At 46.3% G+C, this 27,756-nt stretch overlaps 1 protein-coding gene across 3 annotated transcripts in view; it reads right to left on the bottom strand.

Moving 5' to 3' along the window:
* EME2 (essential meiotic structure-specific endonuclease subunit 2) overlaps window positions 1-27,756 on the bottom strand; it is a 476,808-nt gene that overhangs the window by 332,054 nt on the left and 116,998 nt on the right. For 2 of the 3 annotated variants that reach the window (XM_069646994.1, XM_069646995.1), the window contains exon 3: window positions 11,596-11,694. The exons of the other annotated variant lie outside the window; for it this stretch is intronic. In XM_069646994.1, the coding sequence (XP_069503095.1) occupies window positions 11,596-11,694 (99 nt within the window). The remainder of the gene's footprint in view (window positions 1-11,595; window positions 11,695-27,756) is intronic. 3 annotated transcript variants of the gene reach the window in all.

Genomic DNA, 27,756 nt, shown 5'->3' with positions numbered 1-27,756 from the left:
TGAGGAATTTGTTGAAGAAGGGTGTGCATTTTGATTGGTCAATTGAATGTAAAAATGAACTATGAGATATCAAAACATCAATAAACAAAGCTCCTGTGTTGAAGATGTTTGACTGCAGAGCCAAATCCATTATATCAGTTGATGCAAGCAAGGTGGGTCTAGGAGGCGTGTTGGAACAGATTCAGCATGGAACAAGAGTCCCGATTGCTTTTGCCTCTAGGACACTGAAAGATGCAGAAAAAAATTATTCCACTATTGAAAGAGAGGCTCTGACAGTGATGTGGATACTAGAACATTTCAAAGGGTTGATTTGGGGAAGTCCCATCGAAATAAAGACGGATCATAAGCCTCTCATTCATATTTTAAATCCCAAAAATTCGCATTTAATGTCTCCTCGCATTAGGAGGTGGATATTAATCATAATGCAATACAATCTTACTGTCAGTTTTACTCCTGGCAAGATGAACAAAGTTGCTGATTGCTTGTCTCGCCTGCCATGCCCCGCAACACATGATGTAACTAAGGAGGAAGAGATGGAAATGGATTGTGTGATAGCACAAATACACCCCAGTTTCTCTAAAGAAGAATGGGTTGAAGCTTGCGAAATGGATGCTGAACAAGAGCAACTCAGGAGAGCAATTAGGAGTGATTGGAAAGAAGTGACAGGAAGCGTTTCATCGTGGGAGAATAAGAAAGATGAAATGTCTTGTGATGGGGTGTGCATTTACCGTGGAGATCGCATAGTTCCACCCTCAAATTTAAGAGAGAGGATAATGGAAATAGCGCATGAGGGGCATATTGGAAGAAACTTAACGAAAAGGAGAGTAAGAGAAACATTTTGGTGGCCCAATATATCGTGTGACCTAGAAAACACTGTAAGAGAATGCTCTGCGTGTGCAGTGAGTGACAAAGGGAAGGTGACCAGAGCTACACCACTGCAGCCTGTAACAATACCAGAATCGGTTTGGATGAAGCTGGCTGTTGACATTTCAGGTCCATTTGAAATACTGGAACCTCACAAAGTCTACATCATCTTGTTGGTTGATTATACCTCTAAGTGGGTAGAATGTGGCATAATGGAAGACTCAGTTACAGCCAGGAAGATTAAGAAATTTCTGGAAGAGATTTTCAATAGAGAAGGGGAACCTCAAGAGCTTATATCAGATAACGGTGCACAGTTTATGTCGATAGAAGTGCAAGAGTTTCTCAAAGAGAGAGCGATTAAGCACAGGACCACAGTATCATTCCATTGGTAATGGGTTGGTAGAAAGAATGAACCGTTTTATTAAAGATACCATCCAATTAGCTGTGGCTAACAATTTACCTAGGAGAAAGACTCTCAAGGAGGCCTTAATTACATATAGAGTCACACCACATTCTACTGCAGATGAAGAACCTTTTACGATGATGAGAGAAAGAATTGCCTCCAACAGATTGAGACCAGCCTGGTTGCCGTTAAAAAAGAATAAAACTGTGGATATGGATGCAGTCATTAGGAGAGTGAAGGATAAACAAGAGAAGTATAAAAAATACTATGATAGTCAAAAACATGTGAAAGAAAACAAGATTGAAGTGGGAGACTGGATTAGGGTGAAAGAACCCAGGAGAGTACTGAAAGGAGAATCTAAGTATCGTGATCCGCAAAAGGTGGTGAGCTGTTCGAATAAATCAGTGACATTGGAAGATGGAAGTAAATGGTCATGTGATGATATCATTATGACTGTGTCAGATACCAGATTTGCCCTCGTAGTGTAGTCGATGAATTCTTCTTCCCAATGTACCCCTCTGGTTTTGACTAGAAAGAACCAGAGCGATCTATTGGAGAAAAGAATGGATGCCAATGGAAATCCTGGAGTCTCCGTGGAACAACTCGGGTTGAAATGCGGGATGTCAAGGAGACTTGGATAAGGGTATCATGCAGCAATTCGGAACCAAACCTGCATAGGTGAGATAACAACACACCACAACCACAAGATTTGTAAAATGTGATACCGAAGATATACCATGCAATGCAAAAAGGAAGGTTTTGTAATAACAACTGCCAGTAACAATAAGACAAAGACCACCCCCCTCCTTCTACCCAGTCTTATCAGAAAAAGGTTAACCGCTTACCGGTGTTTGTGTCCCAGGAGAAGGATAGTATTCGCAGGCGGAATCCAAGCAATCCACAAGAAGCAGTCCAAGACTATCCCGACGGCACGAGGACGCCTAATAACACCCTGACCCGACGGCACGAGGACGCTAGTACACACAGGCAGTCTCTAGTCCGTGTACCACTACTACAGTTCAAAGTTCCAGAAATCCCAAGAACAAAATACTGAAGAGGATGAGGTCTGACCTGAAGAAAACGAGGTATCCAAGGAGCAGGCAAGAGAGGTCCAATAGCAATCCGAGATCAAGAAACCAGACGAGGCAATTCCAGGCAAGGCGACAAGAAAAAGGCAAACCAATAAACAGTCCGCGTCGAGGAGCCAAGGGGATCAATCACTGTGGAGGAAAGAACAGGGTAACAAGGACAGGAACGGGGAGAACAAGAACCAGATATGGGTAAACAGAATTCCAAACGCCACTAATCTGTGATCAGAAGCACCGAACCAGTAGGAGGAGGTGCTAATAAGGAAGCAATTCACGTGACAATCCGGCGCACTACTCGACGTGGTCCGAGGGAGGAGTAGAGTGGATGCCAGCGTTGCCATGCCAACTTCCAGGTACCAGGTTTCGCCTTCCTTAAAGGGATACAAGCCCGTGGTTTAGCGAGGAACGAGTGCCCATACATAACAGTATCCTCCCGCAAAGGGGACCTCACCCCCCGAGAGGACCAGAAACGGGCCATAAGGACAGGGGCATGAATGTTTTCCGTTGGTTCCCATGTGCGGTCCTCTGGACCATAGCTCTTCCAATCGACCAAGTACAAACGCCGTCCCCTGCACACTTTGGTATCCAGGATAGCAGCCACCTCGTATTCGTCGAACCCCTGTACTCTGACAGGAGACGGGTGTAAAGGCAGTTTGGTCAATGGGTGACAAGGTTTCACCAAGGATACATGAAACACCGGATGTATCCTCCAGGTAGGAGGTAGAGCTAGACGGAGCACTGCAGGATTTATGACTTGCAGAACCTTATAGGGACCCACAAAGCGCGGTAACAAGGTCCGTCGACCTGACAATCGTAGGTTCTTCGTAGACAACCAGACCTTCATGCCAGGAGTATACAAAGGAGCCGAGGAGCGTCGTGCATCCGCATATTTCTTTGAACGCTTCTGGGCCAGAACCAGTTGATTCTTTACTAAGGCATGAGTGTCTGAGAGTCTCTTAAAACAATTTAAGGCAGCGGGATTGTGCAAGGGTGGCTCAGCATCAAGAGGCAAGGACCGTGGATGTCGACCATACATAGCGTAAAATGGGGACATGTGGGTCGCGGAGTGGAGGGAATTATTGTAGGCAAATTCCGCCAACGGCAATACGGAGACCCAGGTACCTTGACGTTGAAGAGTGAGGCAACGGAGGTACTGCTCCATGGTGGCATTAAGCCTCTCCGTTTGGCCATCTGTTTGAGGGTGATAGGCGCTGGAGTATCTGCCATCGATACCTAAGGTTGTGGTCAAAGACCTCCAAAAGCGAGAAGTAAACTGCGGTCCCCGATCCGTAATGATCATAGTGGGTAGGCCGAACCTTTTAAACACATTTTTCAGGAATAGATCCGCCAGTGCCGGAGCAGTAGGGACACCATGGCACGGTACAAACATAGCCATCTTGGTAAAGTAGTCAATCACTACCCAGATAGTGTTGTAACCTTCCACCAAAGGAAGCTCCACGACAAAATCCATGGAAAGCATCTTCCACGGGGCTTCAGGTATAGGCATGGGTTGTAGTAGACCCACAGGTTTACCACGTTGATGTTTGCACTGGGCGCAAACGGCACAAACAGCTATGTATTCCCTCACATCCTTGTTCATAGAAGGCCACCAGCACCACCTTCCCAAGAGGTCCAAGGTCTTACCAACCCCCGGATGGGCCGCTATAGCAGCATCATGACACCATTGCATGGCGGTACGCCGAGTATCAACATCTGGCAGAAATATCTTGCCCTGTTTATAGGGTAGTGAATGAACCAGCTCCAGACCAAGGCTTGCCAACTCGGAGGGATGGTTATTCACCCAGTCCTTGATTGCCAAGTTTAATGGAGGACGTAACGTGCAACCACACACTACTTGAGTAGGCAGTAACATAGAGCCGTGAAGGTTAGAGGGAGTCGGAGGTCCATGAAGCCGCGAAAGGGCATCTGCTTTAGAATTCAAGGAACCGGGACGGTAGGTGATGGTGAAATTGAACATTGAAAAGAATTCATGCCACCTAGCATGGCGAGCCGTGGTGCATTTCACCGACTGCAGGGCTAAGAGATTCCTGTGATCCGTAAAGACTTGTACCGGTTCGAGAGAACCCAACAGATGGTGCCTCCATACCAAGAATGCGTCTCTGACAGCCAATAACTCACGCTCCGTGATAGTGTAATTTCTTTCATAGGGCGTAAGTTTCCTGGAGTGATAAGCCACTGGATGGAGAGTCTTGGTATCTGGACAATGTTGGGATAAAACAGCGCCCAAGGCTATATCCGAGGCATCGCTTCAACAACAAATGGTGTGTTCATATCTGGATGCTGAAGAACAGGAGCGGAAGTGAAAGCGGATTTCAGGGCTTCAAATGCGGTTTGTGCCTGTGCATTCCACTTAAACGGATGTTTCGTGCTGGTGAGAGCCGTTAGTGGAGAAGCTAGGGCAGAATAATCTTGAATAAACCGCCGATAAAAATTTGCGAAACCAAGGAAAGACTGCAAGGCTTTCAATGTGTTGGGACGCGGCCAGTCCAAAATAGCAGCGACCTTGGAACGGCTCATTTGCACACCCTGATTAGTAATGCTATAGCCCAGAAACTCCACCTCAGTGACATGAAACATGCACTTCTCCAGTTTGGCGTATAGACGATTTTCCCTCAATCGTTGCAATACGTTGGAAACATGAATGACATGAGAGGCAATCGAAGGAGAATAGATCAAGATGTCATCCAAGTATGTGACAACGTAATGGCCTAACATGTCATGGAATACCTCATTGATGAAAAACTGAAAGGTAGCTGGAGCGTTACACAGGCCAAAAGGCATAACACAATACTCGAAGAGACCATACTTGGTTTTGAAAGCAGTTTTCCATTCGTCGCCTTCGCGGATCCGTACAAGATTGTATGCACCCCTTAAGTCCAGTTTAGTAAACACCTTGGCCGACCCCAATTGATCCAGTAAAACCGAAATCAGAGGGATCGGATATTGGTTCTTGATTGTGACTGCGTTCAATGCCCGATAGTCGATGCAAGGACGAAGGTCTCCCTCCTTCTTCGGAACGAAAAATAATGGGGAGGCAGCAGGTGAACGTGAAGGGCGTATAAATCCGGAGTCCAAGGAACTCTGAATATAGTCCTTCAAAATCAGGTCTTCCTTTGGGGTCAAGGAGTAAATGCGTCCTGAAGGTACCTTGGCCCCAGGGACCAAGTCAATAGGACAGTCGTAAGGTCTATGGGGTGGAAGTACCTCCGCCCCCTGAGCATCGAAAACATCCTTGCACTTTTGGTAAGCCACAGGAAGCGTAGTATTGATAACTGCCCCTACGGTACCAGCTAGTTCAGAGAGAACGCGGCCTGGATTGACCATGGCAGGGGTTTTTAGACAATGAGTATCACAGTAATCAGAGAGAAAACACACGTCCCCTGAATACCAGTCCACTGATGGGTTATGCAGTCTGAACCAGGGCAGACCTAATATAAATCTGAACTGTGGGGCGGCAATAAGATCAAAGGATATACTTTCCTGATGCCCACAATCCGTGGTCATTACCAAGTCAATAGTGCGTTCTGTCACTAGCCCAGACACCAGAGAAGAACCGTCCACAGCATTAACCATTTCCGGACATGGTTTAAGGACAATCGGGAGACCCAATGCCCTCGCATGGGAGGCATCCACGTAATTCCCTGTGGCTCCAGAGTCCAATACCATGCTAACCTGCTTTCTCTCAACACCGGAGGCCATGAGTGACACGTTCAGACAATAAGGGCTACACAAAGAAGGATCTGTAGATGAAATACCCGGCGTCTGGATCCCTTCAGTCACCGGGTTTTGGCGTTTCCCTGTTTCTTGGTAGGTCTTTTGGAGCAATCCCTGAGCAAGTGATCGGAAGCTCCACAATAAAAACATAGACCGTTCTTTTTACGGTGTTCCCTGATTTCTGCTGATAAAGGACTTCTCAGAGCCCCTATTTGCATAGGTTCAGAGGATCCCGAAGCAGGAACAGGAACAGCAAGAGAAACCGGGGGAGCTGTTCTTTTCTCTCCTTTCCTCGCTGCCTGTCTGGAATCGATCTGAAGAACCAAATCCAAAAGTTCGGGGAATGTCTTGGGTATCATTGGCACAGTAGCTAGTGTGTCCTTCAAGGAATCAGACAAGCCCTTATAGAAGAGGGAGGCCTTCTTTTCTTCAGGCCAACCGGTCTCTGCCACCAACTGGTTAAATTTGGCCACGTAGGCTAGCAGAGAGAGACCTCCTTGTTGCAGATTGAGCAGTTCTAAGTCAGTAGCTTGTGTCGCATAACGTGTGTCAAAGACGCGACTCATGGCATCTATTAATGCGTCACAATTATATAGAAGATGACTCCCTTCTTCCAACAGTGGATTCGCCCAGGCGGCAGCAGTGCCCCCTAAATGGGACAACAGAAACGCTGCCTTGGTAGTTGCATCAGGAAAAGAGGCAGGACGACAAAGAAAGTGCAGTCTACACTGATTCAGGAAGGTCCTGAATGTTTTGGGGTCTCCATGGAACCGTTCAGGAGGAGCCAAGGGGAACTGTGCCGTCATATATACAGGACCCGTGCCCTGTTGAGATGGGAGAGGAGCTGCGTCAGGAATACCCGCCAAAGGAGCCGCCTCGGCCCCCCGAGGCGACAACCCTGCTTGCAAATCATCTATGCGCCGCTGCGTAGCAGTATGGGCAGCGGTCATATCATTGCGGAGATCGGCCACCAATTGCAAGATGGTGGCCAATGTTTCATTGGCATCCATTAAGGCTTCTGATTCTGTCAGATACCAGATTTGCCCTCGTAGTGTAGTCGATGAATTCTTCTTCCCAATGTACCCCTCTGGTTTTGACTAGAAAGAACCAGAGCGATCTATTGGAGAAAAGAATGGATGCCGATGGAAATCCTGGAGTCTCCGTGGAACAACTCGGGTTGAAATGCGGGATGTCAAGGAGACTTGGATAAGGGTATCATGCAGCAATTCGGAACCAAACCTGCATAGGTGAGATAACAACACACCACAACCACAAGATTTGTAAAATGTGATACCGAAGATATACCATGCAATGCAAAAAGGAAGGTTTTGTAATAACAACTGCCAGTAACAATAAGACAAAGACCACCCCCCTCCTTCTACCCAGTCTTATCAGAAAAAGGTTAACCGCTTACCGGTGTTTGTGTCCCAGGAGAAGGATAGTATTCGCAGGCGGAATCCAAGCAATCCACAAGAAGCAGTCCAAGACTATCCCGACGGCACGAGGACGCCTAATAACACCCTGACCCGACGGCACGAGGACGCTAGTACACACAGGCAGTCTCTAGTCCGTGTACCACTACTACAGTTCAAAGTTCCAGAAATCCCAAGAACAAAATACTGAAGAGGATGAGGTCTGACCTGAAGAAAACGAGGTATCCAAGGAGCAGGCAAGAGAGGTCCAATAGCAATCCGAGATCAAGAAACCAGACGAGGCAATTCCAGGCAAGGCGACAAGAAAAAGGCAAACCAATAAACAGTCCGCGTCGAGGAGCCAAGGGGATCAATCACTGTGGAGGAAAGAACAGGGTAACAAGGACAGGAACGGGGAGAACAAGAACCAGATATGGGTAAACAGAATTCCAAACGCCACTAATCTGTGATCAGAAGCACCGAACCAGTAGGAGGAGGTGCTAATAAGGAAGCAATTCACGTGACAATCCGGCGCACTACTCGACGTGGTCCGAGGGAGGAGTAGAGTGGACGCCAGCGTTGCCATGCCAACTTCCAGGTACCAGGTTTCGCCTTCCTTAAAGGGATACGAGCCCGTGGTTTAGCGAGGAACGAGTGCCCATACATAACAGACTGAAGGAAGAGGAGAGCAGATTATGAATGACAACATCAGGACGGAGAGGGGAGACATGTGGGAGGAAGGAGATTCCACATCATTCAAGGGTGCATGCCATACTAGCACTATAAACAATGATGCTTCTGGTTGAGGACCCAGGAAAAGAGTGGCACCTGTGAAAGAGGATTTCATTTATTATTAGTAGTAAACATGTTTATCAGCTTTGGATCCTATGCTATCTTGATGGAGATGAGACAACGAGTATCCTTTCAGTCAATATTTCTCAGCGGCTTATTGTTCATCCTTTGTGATTTTATTTGTCTTGCTTGCTTTCTTTTGTCCATATTCGTTATTAGTATTGACGGAGGGAGATGTTATAACGTGAAGGTTATTAGAACCTTCATGACTCTGGTTCGGTGCGTCGTTCCTCGGGCGGGATTCGATTCTGAAGCCAGCTGGAGGAAGGACGCAGTGGACCCAGAGAGGGAGCTCTCCATTTATAAATAAATACCTAAGTAATGAACTGAATACAAGGCTACAAAGCGTTTATGTACACACATCTTCATAACACTTTCCATCGCTGATAGTAGCCTGTAAACAATATTTAGACGTCCCAGTCTCGGCAAGTTAGAGGCAGCAGGGATTCATACCCCCAGGGGGGGTTTGCAGGGTACGCTGCAGACTCCAGCCTGCTGAAATTCACTTCGACAGCAAGGCTGGTCAGAAGCTTTCACAGAGCCATGATACTCAGTCGGCTCCAAGCCACGCCCCCTATAGCAGTAGTTATTTAACTTTGAATTGAAGGTGCTGCCTCCTCCTACTATCCATCTTGATTCCAACGTACTCCTCCCTTCACTTCCATCTGACTTTCACCCTGCTCAATCTACTGAAACTGTTCTCTTACATGTCACTAATTTTTCCAATTGCATCTCCTCATATTTTTTGACTTGTTTCCTCTCCTGGTGTATCTGGCTCTGCTCTCCGTTTCTTTCATACCTTTCTAATCGCTCGTATTAACATTTTCAGGGCTTGAGGTTCTTCTGGTGCTTTCCATTCCAGGGTCCCACATAACAGTTATAGAGCCTTTTACTGTTTTTCCCTCTCTCTTCTATCATTTGGATTAATCTGTCTCTTTTATGCTGATGATTTCCAATGTTATCTCCTTTCACTAATCAACCTAACACCTCCATCTCCGATTGTCCTTTCACTATCAAGCTCTGGATGCTTGCACATTATCTCCATGGTAACCCATCTAAGACAGGAATTCCCTTCTTTCCTGGCCTGTCCGCACATGACTGTACATCCCCCAATATCTCACAACTCTCTCCCAGTCTACCTGCAATCTAGATATGTTTGATTCCTCACTTTCCTTTACTAATTACATGTCTTCACTCGTCCATTTTGTCGCGTTCACCTCCACAAGATCTTTAAATTGTGCCTTTTTCTAAAAAGACTCTTGTTCATACACTGGTCTTTTCCCAGCTGGACTATTGTTACTTACTTCTTTTTGTCTCCCTACTTAAGCACTCTCTCCTTATTACTGCATTTTTAAATCTGTAATTCATCTTCCAATCCTCTCCCTCCACAGTCTCACATCTTTCCTTCGGTTGCTGTTCTTTTTTTATCTATCCATCCCTCTCTGTCTTCAGTTTTGCTATTTTTCTATTGCCTTTAAATGTGTTCAAGGTCTGGTGCTTTATCTCTCGTCTCTGGTTTCCGTTTACTTTCCTACTCACTGCCTTCAGTCTTCAACTCTCTTTAGTGGCTGTTGCCTGTCGTCCTTGTGCTCAATACTGCAACTGCTCATTCTCCCTTCTTTGCCTATAAAGTTTGGAATGCTCTTCTCTGCTTTTAAGTCCTGGCGCAACTCTTGCTTCTTTCCATACTTTTTTGAAAGCTCATCTCTTAGCTAAGCCCATCGTAAAACACATTAGCAATGCCAACAGTGTGGGCTTTTGTGTAGGCATTGAAAAGGCACTTGCCAGGCACTGCGCTAGGGTTGATGGTAGCAGGTGCAAAATGGTGCAAGAACCTGGGCCTGGCAAATGGCTAAAAAGTATACACAAGCCAAATCGGTTGGCTTTGCCAATGCTTGCTTTTAAAAGGACTTCACTGAAGGAGACCCAGAATGCTTATAAATCGAGTGGCTGAAGGCAGACATTTTTATTACACCAGTAGCACATTTACACTCCAATTAAGCCATTAACTCGCAGAAGACTGCTTTGAGCAAAAACTGGCAGGCACTTTGAGTGCAAAGTTTGATGTGAAGGCTTGATTAAACGAACTGAAGAAGTTCCCATGCGGAGGTGTTATGAGCGGGGAGGGGCAGGAACTGGGTGGGAATGGCCATAGGGATTAGCATGGACATGGTCAGTCAATGGGTGGGCAAACACCCAAACAAAACCTACAAGCTTTGTATCCCTCCTCATATGCCATTTCTCTCTTATTCTGATTGCCTAGCTTCGGCTTATCTATGAAACTAAAAATGCGGCAATATGTGGTTTAACTTTTATTTTCTGGTTTATTATTTCTAACTACATTTTATAATTATGTAGAGTGCCTAGGCGCGAGTGCTTTTAAATTCAAACAAATTAATACATTTTTATTTGACAAATTCTGGCATATTATTTCCTTTTCAAATAAGCAACTCAGCCCTCTTTCAAAGCATACAGAAAAGGTCCCACCAGGCATCTTTTGTTCTTGAACCGGTAATTAAGGAGTTATTTGTGAATACAGAGACTCTATCCAGCAGAGATGTTCATTGACTCAAATGTAAAATACCAGAATGGGAGCACCCTCTACACAGCACATGAGAGCTGGGCCACGATCGGCTTTTGTGCTCCATTGCATGGATAGTGACAGTGGGCCTCATTACGACCCTGGCGGATTTTTTCCGCCATCGGCGGACTTTTCCGCCATGGCGCAAAGTCCCTTTACGCCATGGCGGATGGCGGACTTACCGCCCCATTCCGAGGTCGGCGGGGCGGTAAGTCCCCATTGACCCATTTACCCTTCCCCATTCCCATTTCGGCCCCATAGGGCTCAATGGGAGTGGGGAAGGTGTTAATTACGCCACCGTACACTACGGTGGCGTAATTAACACCGAGGTCCCATAGCGCCATGGATTTTTACGCCCGCAAAAAGCGGGCGGAAAAGTGACCATGGCGCTCTGGGAACTCGTAGTTGGCGGTAAGGGGTCGGCGCAGCTAACGCTGGCGCAAACCCCTTACCGCCAGGGTCCTAATGAGGCCCAGTAAGTCTTAGAAAGGGAACTTATCACAACCATCTACTGCTCTGGAAGGACAGGTGCCATTCGGATTGTAACTAGTGACTTACTAGTCACTATAAAGCATGGATGGGTTAAGGCAGTGTTGCCACCATCACAGCAGTAGATTCCACAAAAACGGGCTCTCCACACTCAGGAACTCCCTTACTTACCTTCCTTAAGGAGTAGACACTCTTGAGGAAGTCGTCAGGCTTAACCAACACCAGCATTTCTTGTTCCTCCCCATCCAGGTCCAGTGCCTCCAATCCACTCTGAAAAGAAATATGCACTGTTCACAAATATATTTTTAAAAGTAGTCCTTTTTTTCAAACAATCAAATTACGTTACCATCAGAGTTTGATCCCCTACTTCTCACCAATATATCTTTACACCATAATATCACAAGTAGCATACAGGCGAGAGAGGCTGCAGGCGCTATCCAAATCCCAGTGGATTTTGGCCAACTGGGTTAAGGCATAGGTGCCAGGCATAAGACATTTTACTTTACTAATTATGTCGACCCTGCTCCCCTGCCTCCTTATTTCTTAATAACATTCCACTTCTCACATATGTTGCAGAACTAGTCTATACCTGACGTTGGCTTGGCAGTCCCCAATCATTCGGGAACTTACCGTCAGTACCGTAAACAGTTCCAGCAGGTATTTTAAACCCAACATATGTAGCAGGATTGCCTGAGTGTGCTCTTGAAACTCTCACACATCCACCACTACTCGACCTCTAGCTTATCTCATCCGGACTGTCGTCTGGATGCTCCCACTCGAGTTCTAGCGGGCTCACAGCCTTCTTGAAGTGCGACGCGTTTCGCGTCACGGACGAATGTCCATCCACACTGGCAGTGATCATAGTGCCTTTCCTGTGCGTCACTGTCAGACGTCCTGGTGCAAAAGTGGCATCTTCCTTCCGACTCCTTGGTTGGCGTATCAACACCTGATCTCTGGGTTCCAGGGTAGATTTGTGCGCCTGCTCCCGAGCATCGACTCTGTCCTTCATCGTGCTCTTTTCCTCCCGGTCCTTGTCTCTCGCTTGCTGTTCTAGCGAGGTTGGTGGTGCCAGGTTCGGACCTTCCGGTAGCCAGGCAAACCCTGGTAGTGCTGTGTGGGGTGTGTCAGTATTCCCTCAGCAGTTGATAGAGGGCCTGCTCGAAGGGCTTGTTGAGAATGGTAGCCATCTGTAAAGTCCTTTTAATGCTTGCCATAAACCTCTCGACAATGCCGTTTGCTTGAGGCCATCGTGGGGTTATCTTGCTGTGCTGAAACCCCATGTACCTTGCGAAATTCTGAAAGTCCTAGCTGGTGAAAGGCGGGCCATTGTCTGACTTTAGGACTCTCACGACCCCATACGTGGACAGCATGCGGTCCAGCAATGAGATCACGCACGTGGCAGCCGTGCTCTCCACCAGCTGAGCTTCAGGAAACCGAAAATGTTCATCTATCAGTACGAGGACATAGGCACCGCTGTGGAGAGGGCCAAAGAAGTCCACTGCCAGTTCGTCCCACACGTTTTCAAGGAGTGGGGACATCTGCAACGGATTGGGGTGTGAGGGGGCGGCCACCTGTGAACATGTCGGGCAGCCTCCTACGATTTAATCCACCATGGTATCCAAAATGGGGAACCACACTTTTTGACGTAGTAGGCGCTTCGTTGATACCACCCCACGGTGGCCTTCGTGCGCCAGCCGGACTGTCTTTTCTCATAGATCCTCCGGAATAACCACCTAACAACCCTTTAAGACAACGTGGTCATCGACAATGGACAGTTCATCCTTGACCAGGTCCAAACACCTAATGTCGTCTTGGACGGACTCGCTCTCGAGTTTGGCTTGCTGTCTCAGACGAGCCCGTCTTTCCGACTGGATGCAGTGTCTGACGATGCGAAGGGCTCGATCCTGCTCCGACTCAGCTATGAGATCGGACTATCCTACTGGAAGAGGCTGTAGGTGATAGTTAGGCAAAGTTTGTATGCAGTACCCTTTGGGAACATTACAAACAACTCTGACTACAGGTATAGGAAACCCAACCTTTTGTATAAGCTTGTACTACACAGTTTTGGTAGCGTGTTGAGCAGCCAGGCTTACCTCAAGAGGGGTCAATGTGAGTTGTAGGGGAGTTACACAGAGATTCACAGTGACAAGTATTCAAATAAACTCTTACACACAAGGTTTTTTTTAATAAACAATTATTAATTTATTTATCAGTCAGTTCGAATAAGCCTTCTTCAGAAGGGAGCAATATATAAGTAACACTTAAATACACTTTATGAAATACACACTCTTAAAAGCTCTAAATCAGTAGATACCCTTTTGGGATGGCCCACAGACACTACCTACACCCTCAGGTGACTTCAATTGCTAGAGTGCTGGGGACATTAATATATCACTGTTGCATTTAGAATCATATAGTAATAAGTCAAAGGAAAAGGTTATTCAGAACATACAAGAGGCCACAAATATTCTTAAGCAGGCAACTACTTACAGATCCCCCAATAAAAGTAATTCAGTGAAAGCCAAAGTCAATAGGCAAAAGTCTATATGAGCTGAAGCACTTCTTTGCAGATAATGAGAAAATCTTTGCACAGTGTCTTAGATGTCTTTGAAGAAAAGAAGAATCAAATGTAGGGCCACAAGCTGATTATTAGAGTAGTAGAAGATGCAAGCAACTCTACAGTAAGAGGTAAGTTCTCTCAGAGTTTTTACAGTACCTTTGTATTGAAGAAAAAGTGCAGCAGATGACTTCTGTTCCTGCGCAGCTCTGCAGATCTCACTGTTCCTGGGCCTCAGTCGTGGTAACAAGAGGAAGGACTTCTGAGGACTCCTGCACTGCAATGGGACGGTTACCGCTCGCAACCGGCAATCTTCAAATCAGTGTCTGTTCAGTGTTTCAGCTCCTTGCGTCTACCACAAATAGCAACACCACAGTTCCTGGCTGTCGAGATGGACTTTCCTTGCTTCTGGGGTCCTGCACTCTGTTGAGGGGGGTCAGGCTCGGTCAGTCCTGCTTCCTGGGAGTCCAGAGGATCTTCCTGGAGCTCTAGGCCAGCTTAAAAGCAACACACACAATCTGGTGTTCCTCTCCCTGGCTATACGGTTTTCAGCAGCAACTCTGTGGAAAAATTCAACCAGCTCCGAGATGGATGTCCAGGTGGCTTACTTTGGAGTTGATTGGTCCCGCCAACTCAAGGGGAGAAGTTGTCCTTGCCGGGGATTCTCTGTCGATGCGAATTAGGAGTTTCAGCACAGCTGCAGGGCTTCACCGGGCAAACCAACGGTCCAGGAGTTGCATCACGTGTCCTCTGCAAGTTCTCCTTCGGTTCCTTCGTCCAGTCGTCGACTCTGCCTTCCAAGCCAAAAGCCTCACCTTTTGTTCAGTTCTCTCCCATTCATTCCAGCCTAGCTGTCAGTCACCCAGCAGGGTGGCTGTCCTTGCCGGACAGTCAGCTGGCAAATCCCCACAGAGTGCATTCGGGTCTCCTAGGAGACTAAGCACAGGGAGTTACGGGCACCTCCCTCACTTCCTGCCTACCCCAGACACCCTGAGCCAGAGGCGGCTTCACTCGTGAATCCCACCAAAGGCAAAGCGAACAATGGGACCAAACCTGGTTTGGCGCCCAGAGTAAATCTCAAGAAGGACCTTTCCACAAAGAAATGGCGAAAAAAGAAGCCCGGACCATTTTGACAAAAATGGCACCCTTGGGTGCTTTACTGCAGCTGCGAACGCAACCCGTGGTAAATACACACCACAGTAGTTAAAACAAAACCACTGCCACCAGCCATTCAGCGAGAAAAGGGTAAGATAAAAAATGTTACATGAGAAGCTAGACCAAGGGGATACTAGGTAACCCCTCCAACACCCTATTGTAAGATAGTGTGTGCTGGGTCTAGAAAGTTACAAATGTAAGTAAAGTCAATTTCACTTTACTGCTCTTGGAAACAGTAGTTTATCCAAGAGAAGGTATTTAAACCTTTGGGAAATCTGAAAGACTTCCCTGTGCCACTGCACTGAAGGTGATGTGTGACACAATGTAAAAGATGATGCCTATGGAGTTTGTCAGACTCCACAACCAAAAGAAACACAGAGTTCAAAATCACATTAAAATACATAACAGAGTAGGAAAAAGAGTCTCACTCTCTCCAGGTTAAAAAAATCAGGTCCTCAAAATCCAGCAAAGGTGCTGGGGGTCTATAAGGTGGAGGGAATTAGCACATTTCTGAGAATTCTCCCTAACAGTGATGAACCACGTTATTGATATAGGCGTCTGCTATGGATGGCCCTGCTCGAGTCGGGTCAGTGGGGTGACAGGACAAATAGTCCGCTGGGTTGTCTTCCTTGCCTGGCCGATATTTGATGTCAAACTTGTAATCTTGCAGGCATAGCCCCCATCTAGCGATCCTGGAGGGCATCCTGACCTTAGGGTCCCCATAGATCGTCAAAAGGGCTTGATGGTCCGTCACGACTTTGAATGCCTTCCCTTAAAGGAATAAGTGGCAATATTCAAAGGCCCATACCACTGCCAGGCTCTCTTCTCTTTCTCCACCTGGGAGTATGCCTGTTCCACGGCTGTGAGGCTCTTACTAGCGTAAGCCACGATGAATACATTGGATGGGTCATCCCTATCTTTCTGTGTCAGAATGGCTCCCAGCCCCAAGGGACTGGCGTCCACTATTATCTCAGTCTTCCTCTGCGCATTGAAGTATGCCATGTCCTCGGCCCTGGCGATGTTGTTGCGGATGGTCTCAAACGCTCTTTGGCAGTCATCGGACCACTTAGACGGTTGGTCTTTGCCGCAGAGGGTTGCTGACGGTGGCATAGTCCTTGAGGTATCTCGAGCAGTAGCTTGCCAAACCCAGGAAGGATTGTAATTCTGATGTGTTTTGGGGAGGTTGTACGATATTGAGGGCTGCCACTTTGTCCAGATCGGGCCTCATCCCCTTTTCAGAGAACACATGCCCCAAGAAGCGTAGCGCCCCTTTTCCAAACTCGCATTTGGCCTTGTTGAGCGTGAGGCCTACAGCCTCCAGTGCGGCACACACCCTGTGCAACGCTTTGTCGTGTTCCTCTTTTGTCTTCCCGAATACTAAGACATCGTCCGAGTGGTGTAGGCAGTTGGGTACATGCCGTATGACCTTGTGTATTTTTTCTTGAAATATCTCAGCTGCCGACGAGATGCCGAAACTGAGTCTCCTGTATTGAAACAGCCGCAGGTGTGTCACGAATGTCGTGATGTATCGCGACTCAGGCGTGAACTCAATCTGATAGTATCCTTTTGTGAGATCAAACTTGGAAAACACCTTTGCTCCATGGAGTAAGTGAATCATGTCAGTGATCCTCAGCGCCTGGTGTCGCTCCCGTTCAATTGCTACATTGGCCCTCTGCATGTCCTTGCACAGTTGTATGGACCCGTCCAGGGACTTCTTGGGCACTGGGACTATGGGCGACACCTAGGGCATTGGACCAATGACTGGTTCGATTACCTGTATTTGGATGAGTTTGTCTAGCTCTTCCTTGACTTGTCTCTGTATGTTGACCGTTATGCCACAATAGTGTTGGGCTACTGGGCGAACCTCCGGGTTCATGTGTAATTGGATCTTCCTATGCTTCAACTTCCCCAGTCCTTTAAATAGCTTCGGAAAGGCTGCTTCCACCGCTTTCGGCCTGGCAAAGTACTTGTGGGCCATCAGCTCATTTAAGATGTAAACTAGCCCCATGTTGACTGCTGTCGTGAAGCTGAGTATGCAGCCGCTGTTGGCCTCAGTCTTTAATACATGCAATGGTATTTTCGCCACGTGCGTCTTGTGTGTGCACCGGGCCATGATGGTGCCCTTGCAGGGTAGCGGCGTGGTCGACCCATATGGATAAATGTCTACTGTTGCCTTTCTCAGCTTTGGGGGCCGGGCAAGGGTGTTGTATGCCTTCTCGCTGATGATGTTAACAGTCGCCCCTGTGTCGATGAGGAATTCCAGCGGGGTATCATTGACTTGTAGCATGAGCACAGGGCTGTGTTGGGCGGTGGTGTAATTGTTAAGCGCCCATACATAACCCTACTTCCGTTGATCGTCACCTGACGATGGGGATTTGCTGCTCGAGGGAGATCTCATCTCTATGTAACGGATGAATCGTCTCCACCCACTGCGTCTGGACCCCTCTGGTGGCCGCCTCTTCTCTCGCGTATACGTGCTTCGGCATTCTCAGTACTCCTGCCTTTGACTCCTCGGTTCACTTTCCTGCCTGTTGCCTGGCGGGCTCAATCGAGTGCTCCTCCGTCGCTCTTCGGAGTCTTTGTCGGCTGGGCGCTGGGGCTGGTGCGTTCTTGCAGACGGCTCTGAAGTGGTCCATACGTCTGCACGCCGCACACTGCTGCCCCAGGGCGGGGCATTCACCCATGTGTGGGTCTTAATACCCGCACCTGAAGCATGTAGCCTCCGAGCGCTTGCCCGTCTGATTGGATATCGAGGACAGTTTTTTTATGATGTCAGGGTCTGCCGATTTGTGCTGGATAGTGATTTTCCCCAGACTGTCGAGCTGGGACTCCACAGCCGCCTCCATCCGAGCTAGTGCGAGTAACTTTTTTCTGAAAGGTTGCGACTCGCAGCTGGCTATCACCTTAGGCCGCAGGGCTTCCTCATTGGAATAACTGTGAAATTCGCAATATTTGAGTACGATGCTGAGTCTCATGACAAAGTTGTCAAGAGATTCACCTTTGTCCTGTCGCATGGTATGAAAGAGGTGTCTTTCATAATCTATGTTGGTGTGAGGAGCAAAGTATTCTGATAATTTGCCATAGAGGTTGCCGTAAAATGCCGTGTCTAGATCGAGCAGCTCTCCCATAATGTTCGGTATCGCAGGTCCCCACCGCCATGGATAGCGTGTTCTTCAAGCGAGCGTCATCTGTGAGCCCTATGCCCTCTACATAGAATTTTATGTCTCGCAATCATTTGACCCAACAGGGCACTAGGTTGGTGGTGTCTCTTAGATGAAAAGGGTGGGGCAAGTGGAGTACTTGTGATGCAACCCCTGCTGCCTGTACCGTACTGGCAGCGCCTCCTGACGCTCCATCCACCAATGTGGAAGACGCCTCCTGATCAGACATGGCTGGACTATGTGGTGGGCCCCTTTTTGGGCCTCTGTCGTGTGGCGGGGCGTGCGTCCCCGCTGTTGTGTCGTGAGCTTCCTCTGACCACAGGCTCTGGCTTGGCCCCTGGCTCCCGTGTGGTCACAGCTGCTTTGTGGCCCTGTGGCATCGTGCCAGGCCACTATGGCGGCTCCTGCCTTTCTTGACGTATATTTTGTGATGATGTGCCACCCCCCCTGGGCCTTCGTGGTCACCAGGGTGTGTCTGTGGCCTTCTGTCGTTGTGCCAGGTCTCTGGGGCGGCTCCTGCCCCTCTTGCTTCACTTGCAGGCACCCACATCGGGTGTTTCAATAATGCGCCCCCCCCTGGGTCCCTGCTGCCACCAGGGTGTGTCCCTGCCCTTCTACTGCGGCCTCGCATGGCCCGTTGCGGCCAAGATGGCTACTTGGGCAGGGGATGTAGAGACGGGGCGGGCATATACGCGGGAGGCACGCCGACACACGTATTAAATGACCGACAGCATCCTCCAGGCCCTGCGGTTGCAGTGCTCCTCTACGGCAGAGACTCCACTCAGCCCTGCGCGGGCTTGTAAATTACTTTGTCGCCATTGTAAACACAGAGGATGGCCACCACAGAGCATCCGCTGTCAGGGCCACACATGCAACACTCACACGTGAGGCAACACAAAGAAGGCACGGACACCGGAGCTGCAGCACACGTCTCTCTTTATTACCAACGTGGTATCAACTGATCTTCCTGTCCCCTAACGCCCGCCTCCCTAACCCCAAAGTCACTTCCCTAGGAAATGGCCATAACGTCGGCCAGTCCACAAAACGATGTGGCTAGAGCCAGGTTAGTGTCCTCTGCCCGCCATGACACCTTCCTTGCTCGTTATCACATGCGGGACACAGACCACGGCAGAGTGTACCTAATAGGACACTCTTAACACTGATACCTCAATCATGTTCATAGATCCACAACGATATGGAAATTGATACCTAATGCAGCCAAAATTCTAAAATCAACACTTAGTGACTATATTGGTTGTGGTTAATAATCATACGCAATATTTTCGCCAGTCCAAGGAAATCCCGGACTACAGCCATATATCTTGAACCAACATCTAGTAACCATAGTTGTGGCTTTAATAATACCGGAACTAGATAAGTTCCCAATTAGGGAACTCCCCGTCCCCTGCACACTATTTGTGGCTGTTTAGCCAAATATTTCTAGGTTAAGTTGTTTGGAAGTTCATAGTACATTTTCAAAATAATAATAATAATGACACACTTTGAAAATCACAAAGTAATAACAGTAGTTTCTTCATGGTGTACAGAATAGACTTGCAGCTGAATATTTGAGATTTTCAGGATTTATTGATCCAAACAAAGTTGCCCAACGCATTTCGAGATGAGTTCTCTTCTTCAGGGGATGATTATGATATGAAATGCCTGTGTGTAGGTATGCACATACAACGTATTTGTCAGTGCAGGGTGTGCATGTGTGCAAATAAATGTGCATGTAAGATTGGGTGGGGTGTGTAGTCAGACAAATGCTACAGGACAAACCAGACATATTTTGCAACAACCAGCATGCCAAGCATGGACATGGTTTTTACATTTTCATTCTGGTATGAGGAAAGCAAACGTGTATTCTTACAATAGTGATAATGGCCTATAGTGGTGCAGCCAACATGGACATGTTTTCTTACAGTAGCATCACTGGCAGTATGAGCAAAGCAAACTATAGCATGTTCTTACCTAGGAATGCCTAGATTTGGTTGTGCATCCAGAATGGACATGGTTTCTTACAGTGGCATTACTGGCACTATGGGAAAATAAATCATATGTATGGATATTGGCATATACTGGCGTTGTCGGCATGGACATGTTTTCTCCCAGTGGCAATACTGCCATTACTAGGCGCAGCCAGCATACAAATGTCTTCTTCCACTGGCAGATTAATGTAATACTGTGTGGGCAAAGTCATCATACAAATGTGTTGAAATATATTTGTGTGCGTTGGTGAAGAGGCATCGATTGGATTTTTACACAGGTTACCCTACAAAACCGATTGTTCATTGTAAGGCTTTTTACACATTTTGTAACAAAAAGTGTGCTGTAAAATACACCATTTCAACACATTTGCAAATATTTCTAGAGCGGAGAAGCCCTGTTCCCCTTGGTTGGCTAAGGCTCCCTTGCTATGTTCAGTTTCTCATATACATACGTGGCAAATACTTATGCCACTCCAATGAAATAAATCACCAGCCGCTAATCGACTTGCATGCCTGAACAAGGGAAAGGGATCACATCATACGATCACACATCTAAGCAAGTAATTCAGCATGGTGGCACAAATACAATACAAAATGGTGATATTTAAGAATAACTACATACACACCTACCTGCACAAAACAACCCCTTCAGAGGGATCACCTTTTGAATAGGTGTTAGAACAGCCTAAACTGGGAATCTTCGAATAAAAAAGGTTTTAGAGCAACCAATAACTGAAGAGAAAACGTGTGCAGTCATAAAGTCAAACGTCCGGTGGCCATACAATGAAAAACTGACAAATATGTCAAGGAATGGGGGGATCTATTATTAAAATGGTGGAACCAAAATCCAAGAAAGGACGCTTTGTACTGCCGGCCTAATTAGTTATTCAATCTCTTTCCGACATGTGCTACTCTGAAAGAATGATGTAATTGTGGGTAGATGTGCTGGAACACATACCATTCGTCTTGCTTGGCAAAATGCCTTCGAATCCCATAGTCACGAATGTATACATTTACTGCAATCAGCACTTTTGCCTTGTCCAATGGAAAAGTGGTGCTACCGGCACTGACTGTGGAAAGGAAAAGATTCTAGAGCCTTTGCGATCAAGTTTGGCTAGTAAGATATTTTGGACTACAACTCCTATCAATCATTGCCAGCACAGTCGAAGGCTTCCGACCCTTGTTCTACAGCTACGGAAGTCCACAAATGAAACAAATTATGATGGCATGCAGAGCTAACTGTCATACGCTTAAGGGGGAAAGCCCATGAATACTTTTTAAATATTGGCATAATCATCAGTTTAAACTGAGGGGACACCAACAGCCTTTGACAAATTCACCCTAAAAACAAGTTATCCAATTAGCCTCTGTGGTGGGGTGTGAATGAGGCATGGTATCACAGGTAGACACTGACACGAGAGCTGCAAGATTCAAAACCTTTATTGATGGTTTAAAAGGGGTTGGAAAACTCCTATCTTGCCCTATAAATAAGATTGAAATATTCTCGACCATCAAAGGAAATGAAAATACAGTTCTAGTCAGTCTTTACTACAGGGACGCCATTTAGGGGTCGCCAGAGGTCGCAACTCCGACCTCTGAGTTCTCCCTTGCGAGAAAAAAGAGAAAAAAAACACGTTTTTTTTTTAAATGCAAGCTCCTGGGCTGTGGCCAGCACAATGTGGCTCTTTACTTCTGGAGTGGCTGGTTTTCTTGTTCAGGCCCCTTAAAAAAAAGTAGAAAAATAAGAACAGGAGTGCCACAAGTCTAACACTTTCAGCACTGAACCTAAATAAGAAAGAATAGGAATACCAAATAATGTGTCTTTCTGGAATTCTATACAATAATTGCTAGACTCATTAAAGGTTTATTTCAGGCACACTTCAGGGGGCGAGTCACTGATTTAGTCTGTTCTTAAACGCCTCAACTCAGCGTTACATCCTTCTGAGGTTGATAAATGAGTACCAACACAGGTTGGGTGATATTGGGTGTATATTTTTTCTATATAAAGCGCTTAAGCGTAAGTGCTATATAATAACACATCATTATCATTTGGTCATGGACGTATGCTTGCATTCACAGTAATTTGGTAATATGGGCCTATACACACTGATCTTATAGTTATATCGTAACCATATTTTTCGTTGTGTACAATGCTATGTGATGCCACTTCCTGTTTTGTCAACGGGTGAAAGGTTGTGTTCCATCGCTTCCCGCGATATCACTTCGGGGTGGGGTCAAATGACATCACTTCCTGTGATGTCATCAGGGGTCATGGGTCGTGTGATGTCACTTCCGCTACCCCTGGCATTTTGGTGAAATGACGTCCCTGGTCTTTAGTCAAACTAAAATGGCCTATACTAATAAACCTAATGCCTGCCCTCTTTCTAATACAATACATGTGTAAAGGGAATGTATAATCCAAAAAGGAAAATCAGTGTTCAAAAGAAATGTCATTATGGCTGTGTAAACTCCCTTTCCCACGTTTTGTAGAACAGGGTAAGGTGGCACACTTGGACCTTGCGACACACTCGGGCTTCGGACACAAGGATGATGTTCGTTTCGTGGACCAGGGCCCACTTGGCCTTCAAGGAAAAGTCACTAGTTTATCCAATGGACCTCTCGGCTTTCTCTCACTCCAGCCTAGGTCACCTTTTAGTGTATCATACAGTTCCACAGAGTTTGTTTCCTTCTGGTTACCACAATTCTCAGTACAGGTTTCCCTACGCCAGGCTCAAACCTTTCAATCACAATTTGTGGGGGTTCCCTTCCCCAAGTTTCAATCACACAACCATAGGCTTCCCTCTGTTGGGCTCGAGACTCCTTTCACTTTCCTTCCGCTGTCAAAGACTTTCGAAACTGCAAGGCTTTTGCTCTTACCTCGACATGACCACTTCGACCTTCTTTCCTCAAACTTTACTTTTTCTCTCCTATACCAAGGCCTCTTGGTAAATGTAGTTTCGAGCACAGTACTTATTTCAAAGTTCAAAGATATCTCTCACATCCAGGTTTCCCTCTGTCTGGATCAAACCTAACAGTTCCAAGATATTTCTCACATCCAGGTTTCTCTCTTCCAGGATCAAACCTAACAACAGTTCAAATCTTGTATCTCAGTTTCTTTCTCTTCACGCCGCTTCTACGGCATCAGACATTTTACAGAGACTTTCGATTGGGCAATCTTCTTTCGCCGGACCACTCTGTTACTTTGTATCTTTAATTTACAATTCTTTACAATGCTTTACTTTCTCTCGCGCCTTATGAGCACACGTGCAACCTTTATTCGTTGGATACTGTTGCCGTCAAGTTTCATTTAACACAGACCAGACTTTCATTGCTCTCATAAAATCACTGGCTGCGTTAATTAATTTTCGTCTTTCGCAGCTTTGATCATGAAGCCAAGGCTGATATCACAACTGCCTCTGCACCACCCCAACTCTGCCGTACACCAAGGAGGGTGGATGGTATCCATGTAACACAAAAGAGGTGTGTCTCTTCTCTCCAGCTGGGCTTCCTTGCACAACCTTCAAAGCCTTTTTGAGGTAACGATCTCTAACTCGGGTGTCCAAGGGCTCTCCGTACCTCGGTTCCCTCCCTCTCCCTGTTACTCTGATGCACCTGGTTTGCCGTCGCCGTGGAATAACTGCTCCTTCTCGTGCATCACCTTGCTCAGAGTGTGTCTCGGTGTTCCACCTTTTAACCATGTGTGGAGAGCTAATATGTACCAGGTGTTTGTAATTAAGATCAAGTGCCTGACCTTGCCTGATCTTATTAGTGCGGCATGTCCAATGTATTACATGGGTGGTACTCCTTTCAGCTTCACATCTCCTCTTCCTCAGCTCAGTGTTTGTGCAGAAAAGGGGGGAAGTTGGAATGTCCTATAAAATAGGATGGGACAGGGGAATTTGGAAAGGGGGGTACCATGTCTCGCCACTGGGCGTTCTACCCGCACTCCCCATGAGCCCCTCACCGAGGTGATCCTCCCGCACTTGTCCACCCCCGGGTCTGGATCCAAAGGCGATGGGCGTGCCCTGGTCACCTGAGTAAGGGATACCCAGGGTATAGGCAGTGAAAATACCCTCTGGTTTCTCACACGGGGACTGTGCTTACTTGCCAAATTGAGGCCAGCATTCTGTTGTTACACTATTGCAACAGTAGTCTTTGCTGCAAGGGAGCACTGAGAGCTGATGAATGTGTTTCTTTCTGGTGAAGCACAATACCGTGACAACAACAAAACACATTAAACCAGTACAGAACTTTTTTAAATAATTAAAGTTAAAAATGCATACATTCATAATTTCTTATTGACAGACTGCCAAAATCTTTTCATGTCTGATATAATGGCATTTATGGCATTTATAGCATCGTTAAACAACAAAACCAAAGTATCATCATTGGTTACATTAGACTAAACGATTCTACTACAAATAGAATTCTCTGATTATTTAAAAATAGACAATCCACAAATACATGCTGCAGTGTCTCCAGATTACTCCTACAAAATCTAAGGAGGGCTTTGCTGCACTCCATCCTGGCTCAAGCCCCTTCATATGCAAACTTTTAACAACAGAACCTAGACCGTAACTCACCAAGTAAACATGGTTGAAGTAAATAGTTGTGTAATGTCTCCCCAGAATCAAACTAGATAACTTGTTTTTGGGGTGAAATAAGATATTTGTAAATGTTTGTTGATTTTCGCCAAGCTTCCGATGGTGATTATATAAAGGTCTAAAAAAACTGTACATGAGAGTTCCCTTTTAAGAGAATAATTTTCTAGTGGAATACGACTTCAGGATAAGTTTGAAGACATTGCTATTGCTACCATGCATCACTATGCAAATTGAATAAAAAATGCACGACCGTAGCAACTATAGGGCTACCAAATTGTCTATTCAGCATGTTGTGTTTGTAATTTATAGTAAAAACCTAGATAGTTTCCACAAACACGGTCTCCAGATTTACCCTTTTCAATTTCCACAAAGAAAACAGCACCAATGGTAGTCCTGGATAACCTCCGTCCAGGATAGACCTGGCAAAGTTCAAAACAAAAGTACCACTTCTACTTCAACAACTGTCCATCTTTTAGTAACTTATGCAGCGTCTTTGTCAGGATGCTTCTTCTAAAGGGGTTGCTTTTCTCTTGACAACTCCCTTCCGCTAATGGCACAGGGACAGCAGGCTCCTTTGTTTCACAGTGTACTACTGCTTCAACCACCTTCAATAGAATGTTCTCTGACAACATTATAGACAACCACAGCTTTGTTAGCTCTACTGCAACTTGGAACTTTGAGGATTTATTAGGCAACTTAAAGGCAAGACTCTTTGACCTACACAGGTAGGCAAGGCACTCTTCTATCCTTTGCCATAGGAAAGGTGCAGCCTCTTTGCCTCTTCTAGCTGTCTTACAGCTACCAATAGAATCTGCCTTGGCTTCTAGAATGCTTCTCTCTCTCAGCTTCAACAGTCTCAGCTTTACAGATTGTTGATCAGTTATTTTAATGAGCACCAAGCTCCCTTACCCAGCTTTATGGACACCTTCTTGTTTCCAGCAGTTACCCTAAAGCTGTATTGCCACTCTTCCAGCCTTGGATAACCTTGTCACCCTTGTATCAGAGGACACTGGATTTGTAACAACTATGACAACTTCAAAATAAGGCGGTTAGATCTTAACAGGGCCGGTTTCATGTTAGAAAGGATTTGCCTGCTGGCTTGGGTAATGCTTGCTCTTCTCGTTACTTCAACAACTTCTACAATTACAAAGTTCTTGTTCTGACTGTTACAATATTCGGGTTTCACAAAGGAAACAGAATTAGGTAAATGCAACCACTCTTTAATGGAAAATTTTAACTTTAAAGGCTGCAAATACCTATGTCCCTTTCATTCATACAGAATGCTGCTTTAACATGGACCGGGAATCACCATCATTCATACATAACCTTTCTTTGATGTGACAGGTCTTGTAACAATTCAGGAAAGTCAGCTGCTACCATTCGAGTGATTACAAACCAGCATTCTCCCTCTTAATTGGAGACACGCGACCACTCCGGAAAGGTTAATTAATACAACAATGTAAAGGAGAAGGCTTTTCTTATATGCGAGCACTTTGAGTTGTGTTAAGCGTGCACGTGATACATTTCCTTTGTTGTCAAGTCTTCCCACAGCAACAAACAACTTTTACTCGCGTCTACTTCTATGCCTGTTCTAATTGAGCTGGTTACAGTTACTGGCAAGGAGTTTTCAGTGAATTGGAATACAGAGCTTCACTCACCAGCTCCAAAAACACTGAAGTTGCGGGCGGCTTCCACTTCCCGACTTTTCTCTCTGCTACTACTACTTCAGGCACTCTTGGGACACACACCCCTCTGCAGCACGGGTGTCTCCGTTCCGGCCTCGACCACAGAGAGTCTCCTATTTCCCTCGGTTTGATTCTGCACACAAGCCTTGGGTATCTGCATGACTTCAGCTCTGCAGTCACAGTGATTAGGCGCACCTGAGGAAACCTTTAACTTCTCCAAGTCTCTCTGAGTGCAGCCACAGCCAGTCACGTTTTGTGAACACAGGACCAACTCAGAACCAGCAGGTGAAATCTGCTCTTCTCTCGTTCTGGCGTTCCTTAAGTGGTCACACTTCCTCGTGAACTGCCAGCCTCATGCTCTTGTCCTTCTGCTACTACTGCCAATCTTCCAGTTCCTGCTCCTTCCTACTGCAGCCTTTTATGCGTCTTGGGTGGGGCAACTGACTTCAAGTTCATGCCCTTAATGTTAATTGCCTGACCCTGGCAAAGGCTGTTAGGCCTACTTGCCTGTCCTTTACTTCTGCATGCCTCCTCAGCCCTCTTCTTCAACACAGTCCCATGGGGATTCTGGGACATGTAGTTAATTTGAAAGAAATTAGGTCTTTACACTTCTTTTACACTTTTAAGGGTGGCTTTAATTCCCTTCATATTTTTAGAAGAATATTTTTAGAAGAGGGATTCCGTCATTCCTTTTGGTATACCTTTGGCATTGAGGAAGATGTTTAATTTTAGGGATACAAAAGACCTGTTCTTTTGATGCAACCTTGATGTTTATCCTTTCAGCCTCACTAGGAGATCGAGATATATAAAAGTGACAATAAGCCAGTTCCTCCTTTAACTTAGTGGCAAGAGTATACCTCACAGAGGAGAAATACTGTGTCTCACCACACGGAATACTCCCACAGTACATCACCCCCCGGATTGGGATCAGGAAGCGTCTGCCCTCTCCTGGCCACCTGGGAGGAGACTTTAGGCAGGGTTCTGGTGAGGGATCCACAGGATTCCCCACACTAGGCATTGAAAGACAGGAGAATGCAGAGGATTTGCATTTCGCATAGTTCTTAATGAAAATAATTCTTTCAACATGCATTGTGTCATGCAAACATCTCAACTATGCTATGGCTCTCCTTGATGGCATTAACTGTGCCATGTCGCTCCAGGCATTAGTAACATGTATTTATA

Source organism: Ambystoma mexicanum, chromosome 2q (assembly GCF_040938575.1).
Source record: "Ambystoma mexicanum isolate Mex_15411 chromosome 2q, UKY_AmexF1_1, whole genome shotgun sequence".
Taxonomy (NCBI): domain Eukaryota; kingdom Metazoa; phylum Chordata; class Amphibia; order Caudata; family Ambystomatidae; genus Ambystoma; species Ambystoma mexicanum.
This window is presented reverse-complemented; position numbering and strand designations above follow the sequence as displayed.